Raw genomic sequence first — 9,607 nt, forward strand, 5'->3', positions numbered from 1 at the left:
TATAATAAAACAATAACTTTGTTAAGAATAAAATAAATAGTAATAAGTCGCATTAGTTACATATTTAAAAATAAAAATAATCATAATACATATATTTTAAAACATGTCATGGGCAGTGGGCCCAACCTATGAGTTCACGTAAGAAAAAAATAAAAATAAAAACAAAAACCATTTAAAACTAGTAGGAGGGGCTAGGTGGTGGTGTCATAACATAGCAACCATGTAAGAAGCACGCGCAGGCGTGTCGCGTGAGGTATACGTGTGCTGGATGAGGAAGGTGGAAATGACTGTGAAATTGTTATCATTCTTTTAATTCAACGATTGGTTCCACTTGGTTTCGTTCAGTGTCTCACGCATTTTACTTCATTATTTATTAATTACACGAATCAACGAAACGGAACCCGAATTGAAATGTAAGTACTGCTGCTGAACTAACTCACTCGTGACTCCTGTGAAGAGTGAAAAACCATATCGTCTACGGTTTCTTTTCGTTTCGCTCACAGCTTCACCTTCTCTCTCTGTAGAGAATGGAACCGGAATCTGGAACTTCGACTTCTCGGAATCCTTCTCAGGTTAGGGTTCTTTTTTCCGTGACTCGCTATTGCAGTGTTTTCGATTTATCAAAAACTAGCGAACTGTAAATAGAGTGTGAAGTTCTTGCCTTAATTCCATTCTCCTTGTTTTGCTTCAGTTTTTAATTGATTTTAAGTCAATCACTATCGGTCTCTGCTGCATAAGCCTGTTTAAATTCTTCTGTTTCGTAGCTTGAGCAATTCGAGGACGTGTTTAATTGATGTAATTTTGAAACGTTTGTTGATATTCGTGCCAAACTCCAGTTCTTTTGTTTTTCATTTTAACAGTTTAATAGGTATTTTTATTTAATTTTTTTTTCTTAGCGTTTTTCATATATATAGGTCACTGGTTCGTTTCCCGAGTTTTCTGCTTACTTGAATTAGGAGGTGTTTAATATTTGAATTATTTATTTGGTGTTTTGTAGTTGTCCTGGGTGAATCTCTCTCGGAATCTAATATTAGCATATCAAAGCTTTGGTGTGGTGTACGGGGATCTGAGCACTTCACCTCTCTATGTGTTTACGAGCGCGTTCAGGGGAAAGTTACTGGATCACCATGATGAAGAAACAATATTTGGAACTTTCTCGTTGATTTTTTGGACCCTTACTCTGATTCCGTTGCTTAAATATGTATTCATCTTATTGAGTGCTGATGACAACGGGGAAGGTATTCAGCTGATGACTTTATTTTTTGTTTTACATTTTTTTTTTCTTGTGGAAAGGTTATGAACCGTGTTAGTGTGATCTGACTATGGTACATCTGTTATCAGGTGGGACATTTGCTCTTTATTCTCTGCTCTGCAGACATGCGAAGTTTAATTTACTCCCCAATCAACAAGCAGCTGATGAGGAGTTATCGTCCTATAAATATGGCCCCTCTTCACAGGCTGCGGCCTCTTCTCCATTGAAGAGGTTTCTAGAGAAACATAAAAGGTTAAGAACCGCCCTGCTTGTTGTGGTACTATTTGGTGCTTGCATGGTCGTTGGTGATGGTGTGCTTACTCCAGCAATTTCAGGTACGGCGCCTGTGTTATTAATTTTTTTTAGTATAATGCTTTGGTACAAATTGCCCTTGGTTTGTGAGTGCACAGCTCGTTTTGTTTGTTTATTTACATGAAGATATTAACAAGAAGCTAACCCCTGGTTCTTCCTCTGCAGTTCTAGCATCAGTGTCAGGATTAAAAGTGACAGAAAAGAAATTAACAGATGGTGAGGAAAATCTCATTTGTTATTTTTTTGTTGTTCTTATCGTTGCCTTTCTAATGTTAAGGGCATAAGTATTATATTAATAGAAATTTCCCGTTGTTTGCAGGTGAACTTGTCCTGCTTGCCTGTGTCATATTGGTTGGACTGTTTGCTCTCCAACATTGTGGCACGCACAAAGTAGCATTTATGTTTGCTCCAATTGTAATCATCTGGCTTGTATCAATATTTTCTGTTGGGCTGTATAATACAATCCATTGGAATCCACAAATAGTCCGTGCTATATCGCCATATTATATCATAAAGTTTTTTAGCAAGACTGGTAAAGAAGGTTGGGTTTCTCTTGGAGGGATACTTCTCTGTATCACTGGTATGCTAGTTCTTGATAACTTCAATGTAAATTTTTGTGATGTTATGCTGGTTATTCCATACTTCTGTTCCAACTTTACAAATTTAGTTGAGCTTTTAATTTACTAGACGCTGAGACTTTTAGAACTCAGATGCTAGAGTTCACTAACTGTTTACCTTATTCTTTTGCCCCCTCTCCAGGAACTGAAGCTATGTATGCAGATCTTGGTCATTTCACTGCTTTGTCAATAAGGGTAAGCTTTTAGTTTGACTGAATTTCAAGAATCTGTCACAGTATATTAGGATTTATTTTTGTTTTTGGTCTCCGAATATGTTACTATTGTTTGACTGAGCCTGTTTTTGTTGTAATATTCAATCAGGAGTATTTAGTTAGTGTTTTGTACCATCATATTATTACAGACAGCACAACACAATTGCCCGGTGTTATTTCTCTTTTCACTACAATTTCAGTTTTCAACATCAAATTGATCTCCGTTTTATAATTGATACTGTTTTTCAGGAAAGAATAATTGCATATTGTACATTTGCTATACTGGTAATTTATCATGGGATAATTTTGTTGTACCAGTGAGAAATTTCTTAGTATCTGTTTCCTTGTGCAGCTTGCATTTGCATTTGTTATATACCCATGTTTGGTAGTACAGTACATGGGCCAAGCTGCTTTCTTGTCTAAAAACCTCAACTCTGTTGATAACAGTTTTTATGACTCAATACCTGGTTAGTTGAACTTGTACGCTGACTTTTTGAAATCAACAACAGTGCTTTTAAATTAATACAAATTGTTAATGATTTTGGTTGTCCTGCAGAACCTGTGTTTTGGCCTGTTTTTGTTATTGCCACCCTTGCTGCAATTGTTGGGAGTCAAGCTGTTATAACTGCAACTTTCTCAATCATCAAGCAGTGTCATGCACTTGGTTGCTTTCCTCGAGTTAAAGTTGTACACACCTCAAAACATATATATGGACAGATTTATATCCCAGAAATCAATTGGATACTTATGATCTTAACGCTTGCCATAACCATTGGATTTCAGGACACAACCATAATTGGAAATGCATATGGTAATTTATTCCCACACAAGTCTCTCTCTCTCCACACACACTCACAGAAACACAATGCCGTTTGTGTCGTTACACTTCATCTCTTTTCGATGCTAATCATATATCAAAATTGGCAGCGTTAGATATATTCTGATGTTGCACTCTGGTGTCAATTGGCTATACACTGTTTAAGTGCAATTATTGCCCCCAATTATGAAATTGAATTGATAATTCCAACAGATCAAAAGCCAAAATAGATGCTTCATATGCACAGTTATTAGCTTGTGGTTGTGAAACCACTGTTATGAGGAAATAAAAAATCTTTTTCAATATAGAATATCTTAACGGATAGATCCTACGCTCATGTCAAGTAAGCAGAAAGGTAGCATTCATTGCCCTTAGTGTTCACCTGATCATGTCTTCTACTTTGTTCATGTATTGCATGTTTGGCAAATTCAGATTTTGTTCACATCAGAACTTGTGTTTAATTTGTCATGTGGAAGTTAATTGTTTTTCTGTATTTGGTTTACAGGACTTGCTTGTATGACAGTTATGTTCGTAACTACATTTCTGATGACACTAGTCGCAATCTTTGTCTGGCAGAAAAGTGTGTTCATTGCTATAGCATTTCTTTTATTCTTTTGGGTGATAGAGGGAGTATATCTATCATCTGCATTCATCAAAGTGCCTCAGGGAGGATGGGTTCCTCTTGTCTTATCGTTCTTCTTCATGGCTGTTATGTACGTGTGGCATTATGGAACTCGTCGGAAGTATAGCTATGATCTGCACAACAAAGTTTCATTGAAATGGTTACTGGGCTTGGGCCCGAGCCTTGGCATTGTTCGTGTCCCAGGGATTGGTCTCATCTACACCGAACTAGCTACCGGAATACCTGCTATATTTTCCCATTTTGTAACAAATCTTCCTGCATTTCACAGGGTGCTGGTTTTTGTTTGTGTAAAATCGGTTCCTGTTCCATATGTTTCACCTGAAGAACGTTTCCTTATCGGGCGAGTTTGTCCCAGACCATATCGAATGTATAGGTGCATTGTCAGATATGGTTACAAGGACATTCAAAGGGATGATGGAGATTTTGAGAATCATCTTATACAGAGTATAGCAGAATTTATCCAAATGGAAGCAGTGGAACCCCAGTTTTCAAGTTCTGAAGCTTCTTCACTTGATGGGAGGATGGCTGTTATAAGTTCTAGGAACTTAGAATATACTTCAAGTTTAATCGTTTCAGAGCATGAGGATATTGGCGTGGACATATCCATCCCTAGCAGCAGATCTGTAACCCTAAGAAGTTTGCAATCGGTTTATGATGATGAAAGCCCACAAATTAGAAGGAGACGAGTAAGATTTCAGCTACCAGAAAATCCTGGCATGAATCCAGATGTCAAGGAAGAGCTTTTGGATTTAATTCAAGCCAAGGATGCTGGGGTTGCATATATCATGGGGCACTCGTATGTGAAGGCAAGGAAATCATCCTCATTCTTGAAAAAACTTGTGATTGATATTGGCTACTCATTTCTGCGGAAAAATTGCAGGGGTCCAGCTGTAGCTCTTAACATTCCTCACATTAGTCTTATCGAAGTTGGAATGATATATTATGTGTAGTTGTTAGGTCTGGGTGAAATTTACATCTTGATCCTAGTTGATGCATAGGTTCTATATTCCTTGTAGGTAATCAATTTGGCCCTACTTCTATGGAAAAATGTATCAGAGCGTCTTTTTGGGCTACGTGTTTATATTTGCTTTTGCATCTCTCCCAATGTAATTAAATAGTTGCAATAAGGTATTAGAATTTTATTTAGGAATCAGAATATTTAAATGCCTTTCTTGCGCGTCCATTTGTTGTCTGATTATCGTTTTGTCCGCAAAAGCAAAGTGAATGGTGGGTGTACTCGCAAATTTTGTTAGGAGGGTATGTTTGCGCCAGTAAAACTACCTACCTAGATTTTTAGATAAGGCCGATAGGGATGGCGGCTTCTGACTAATATTTCATGCCCTTTAAACGCACGGTATGGCTGGAGTTATCGGTCATTATGCAGCAATGCTTAAGGTTTCTATTACGTATGTTGCCACTTTGTAACCCTTTCAATAATAACTATTTAGTGAGGTAGTATATTTTAAACTCAGTTTTTGTAAAGTTACGCCTAAAGATTCTTTGGGTCTTGCTTAGATCACTTTTAATGGGTAATTCTTCGTGACTATACCCATAAATTAGATGTCAAAGGACTAATGACAAACCAATCTTAAATTTTGATGGATCTGGGTAAATAAATTCAACTTTACCATGTTAAATTTTTGTCCAAATTTTATATAGAATTTGAACTTATGATTATGTCTATTGTAGATTCTTGCATTTGTACTTTGCAGCTACAACTATTGGTGATATCTTTAAAGGTCATTATACTGAAGCATGCTTATCATGGAAGAAGGTACCTCTAATCAAGAGACATGTGGTTCAATGAGGTCATGGTATGTTTTTATGTGAGTTATTAATTTTACATTGATCGTTAATATGTAATTTTTATAGAACTTCAACTTGTTTTACTTTATATGTAAATTGTTATAATTAAGCAGCGAAATAATTTGTTGTCTTTTCAGTTTGATGTTTATTTTTTGTATTGTATTGTCTATTTCCTATGTTCTTTATGACTAATTAATATTAGTCTTCTGGTCTTTCTTTCGCAAAGTCTTTCCCATTTTTTCAGAGTCTTGTTTCTACACAGTTCCAAGAGTTTTCCAAGTGTTTCTACAAAGTTTCAAACTTTTTGAATTTCATCTACGTTCTAATGTTGGAGTTTCTCTATATAGTTCGCAAATGTTTTCCTCTAAGAGTAAAAGATACCGTCTCAAGAACCTATTCCAAGATAGTGTCTGTATTGAAAGTCTCGATAAGGTAATATTTTGAACATTATCTATGTGAACGGTGAAATTTAATGTTTTTTTTTTTGTTTAATCAATAATGTTTAGATAGTTCGAAAGCCTAGAGTTGGATAACTCTTATCAGATTGTGAATAATCTAAGAAATAGTACTAATCCTGAATCAGATGATATTGACCTATCAATGGTGAAGTGTTTAAGTGTTTACGACGTTCAAACGTCCTCATTAAAATATTATTATTTTGTTGTTCAGTTTCGTTAATTAAGAGAATAATATTTTATTTCAATACCTCAATCCAAGTTTTGCCTGGGAAAGCTCTAAGGTAGGCACGAAAGAAGTATATCCTCTTTACAGAATTAGACGGACTAGGAGAAGCTGTGAATGTTATTTCACTTATGGGTGGAAGAAATGAGAAGAACAACTTGATGACTATTGTCAAAGTTTAGGATCTTATTTAGTTTTAAATTGGTTTGAACAATGTATTATGAGGTAGGACCTTTTTAGTTTTTGTTGTTAGATGTAATATTTTGATAATCTGGCTATGACCATGGTTTATGTATCTATCTGATTTTGTGATTGTAGTATGAAAATATTTTACTTTTATTCACCTGTGTAGATTTTGATGTTAGTATAATTGAAAATTTATATCTTAGAACAATACAAAAATAACTTTTTTGGGCAGGAATTGATGGCACCACAATATTTTTGAATCTAGGGATGGCAATTAGGGCCTGGTCTGCAGAAAAAACGCGGGGTGGATCAGGGTAATGAGCCCGTAGGCCTGCGTTGGCCCGGCCCGCATAGGCCTGCAGTCCGCACAGGCTAGTCCGCGGCCTGCAAGCCCGCATAAAATTAAAAAAAAAACATGCACTTGTGTATATTAATTACTTCTTTTATGGACTCTTGCATTAACGTTTCAAATTCTTGTATAACTGGAAAAGACAAGTATTATGTAATTTTTAATGTGCTAAAATTTAAAGAATACATTGTGTATGTCATAGTATGAATATGATGAAAATGTTGAATTATCAATTTATCATCTAATTCCCCAAAGTCTTTACTTAATTTTGTGAATTTCTTAAAGTTTCCCAATTTTTAAACATGGAAAGTTTTATCATAAAATAAATAAATAAATAAATAAATAAATAAAAAAGTGAACCGGCCCGGGGACTCGCGGGCCAAGAAGTATGCGGGACGGGTCAGTGTTTTCAGCCCGCATAAAGTATGCGGGGCGGGGCGGACCAGCCCGCGTTGTGCGGGCCTTATGCGGGCCAGACCAACCCTCATTGTCACCCCTATTTGAATCCATGAATTTATTGGAATAGAATATTGATTTTAGTTAACTCAGTTTCAATGCATCTTTTATTAACGCAATATACTTTATTGGTTGATTGAAAAATCAACCATGGTTAGATTTAAGTTTCAGTAACATATGAACTTGTATAATAAAGTATCGTATAATATAAAAACAAATCAGTTAATATCATATTGAACTATAATAATATGGTAATATTGCTTATTATAGAAAGAATAAATTAATAAAAGTCTTTGAAACCAAGTTATAATATTATATATACTTATGGATACGTTGACACGAATACTTATTATCTTCGGTATGTTGAAAGGTATTAACTAATCGTGTATCAATTGATCAAATTTGTTGAGAACCAATTAGCTATTATAATCATCATACATGATGGAAATGCATAAACCAATTATGGTGGTGTCTTTAGTTAAAAACTAAATATTAGTTGGGTCCATCTTTGATGATTATTTAATTGCGTTAAAATTTGGTTTTGATTTAAATGCATTTTGTCAGATAAAGGTTGGTTGAGACAAATTAATGGTCAACAATGAAAGATGACAAAGTAGTTGAGAGCTTGTTGGAGCAACTACAAACATGTGATCGACGAACAAAGTTCATGTACTTATTCGAGCAACTTCACGCATGGCTCCAGGTAACCAAGTTCTTGTTATGATTTTCGTGGGGGTGGTGTTTGGAGTTTAAATTTGAAATTTCTTTAATTTTTTATTTCCTGAAATATAATGAAATTGTTTATAGAATTAAGTTTCACAAATGATTGATAAATAGGGGAGAAAATATACAAACATTAATCTTTAGATCCGTTGAAGAAAGAAATGATAAGGATATTTTTTTGTCTTATCTTTAGATCCATTGAAGAAAGAAACGATAAGGGTGTTTGTTTGTCTTATTGCCAGAGTTTGTATATTATTTTTCTTTTAACTGGTGTTGGTTCCAGTCTCTATTCCAAATTCACTTAGGGCTCTGTTTTTGTAAATCAAACAAATAAATTTTGTTTTTGTAGTCATTTTTAATTCTGGTAGTGATTATTGTATTAACTTGAATGAATGTCTTTAGAAGTACTTTCTGCTAATGATTATTGCAATAATACACTTCTGTTAGTTGTTTGTAAGTGAAGCAACAAATAGATAAATGAATACTTAACTAAATATCAGGAAAGATATGCGTAGATCCAAAGCAAGTGTGGATCCATACAGGTTATACATTCTGCAAAACTTCTTGGAAAATGACATTGGTTATAGATTCCAAAGGATTTTTTCACTGTCATGGATTAAAATCTTTAATCCAACCTTATTTTGCACCCTAGAAACTGCAACATATAATTGACCATGGCTAAATACTGATGTAGGCAAATACAGACCAACTGTTTCCAAAGATTGTCCTTGAGATTGGTTTATGGTCATAGCATAGATACCATGATGGGGAATTGTCTTCTGATGAGCTTAAAAGGCCATGGAGACTGTGATGGTGACATGAACATTCGTGAAATGTAAATCTCATCTCCTGTTGTTCTTGCATTAATAATATTTGCACCGATTACATGTTTTGTAAGTTTTGTTACTATTAATATGCTTCCATTACACAAACCTACTTGATCCAAATTTCTTAAAAGCATAATTGGTAGCCCAACCTTTAGGTTAATAATGTGGTTTGGTAAACCTAATGTTTTTAACGAATTTAGGAATTTTGGAGTAATGCCTTCATATGGGTCATCTTCCATGTTGTCTGATGTGTTAATAAAATATGAGCTTAGATATTGTCTTTGTTCACCTGATTGCCATGATGGAGATGATGTTATTAGTAAAGTTTAATAGTTACTGAACATGAACAAGTTAAAACTTAAAAAAATCATTTATTGTTACCAAGTATTGGTTGTAGGACATAGTCATTGATTTCATCAACGGTTTCAATTCTACTTGTCAATATTGCTCTGGTTTTGAGGAAGGTTTCATCTTTGTATTTTTGCATCAGTATTGGATATGTGGTAGACATTATGGCTTCAATAGGATCAATATAATTTAGAATTAATAGGTCAGGTTGGATTTCTATATCAACTAAACCATCATTTGGTTCACTTAGTGTACCATCACCAATTCGAATTATCCAAGATGAGAACTGTTCGATTTCTTCAGCAGTAGACCTTTGCAATCCATCTTGTAAAAGTTTGATGTTTTTTGTTAGATTCATATCTGACTATGATATCATAG

The 9,607-nt window shown here is 34.7% G+C and overlaps 1 protein-coding gene across 1 annotated transcript; it reads left to right on the forward strand.

The window, feature by feature from the left end:
• Nucleotides 1–337: 337 nt before the first annotated feature.
• LOC114184915 (potassium transporter 4) lies at nucleotides 338–5,034 on the forward strand. The gene is made up of 9 exons (XM_028072315.1): nucleotides 338–572; nucleotides 998–1,238; nucleotides 1,342–1,587; nucleotides 1,730–1,780; nucleotides 1,884–2,144; nucleotides 2,324–2,376; nucleotides 2,746–2,860; nucleotides 2,950–3,204; nucleotides 3,716–5,034. Exons 1-9 carry the CDS (start codon nucleotides 528–530, stop codon nucleotides 4,801–4,803), a joined length of 2,355 nt encoding a protein of 784 aa, XP_027928116.1. The 5' UTR covers nucleotides 338–527; the 3' UTR covers nucleotides 4,804–5,034.
• Nucleotides 5,035–9,607: the final 4,573 nt, after the last annotated feature.

The sequence above is a fragment of the Vigna unguiculata genome, chromosome 1, assembly GCF_004118075.2.
Source record: "Vigna unguiculata cultivar IT97K-499-35 chromosome 1, ASM411807v1, whole genome shotgun sequence".
NCBI classification, from domain to species: domain Eukaryota; kingdom Viridiplantae; phylum Streptophyta; class Magnoliopsida; order Fabales; family Fabaceae; genus Vigna; species Vigna unguiculata.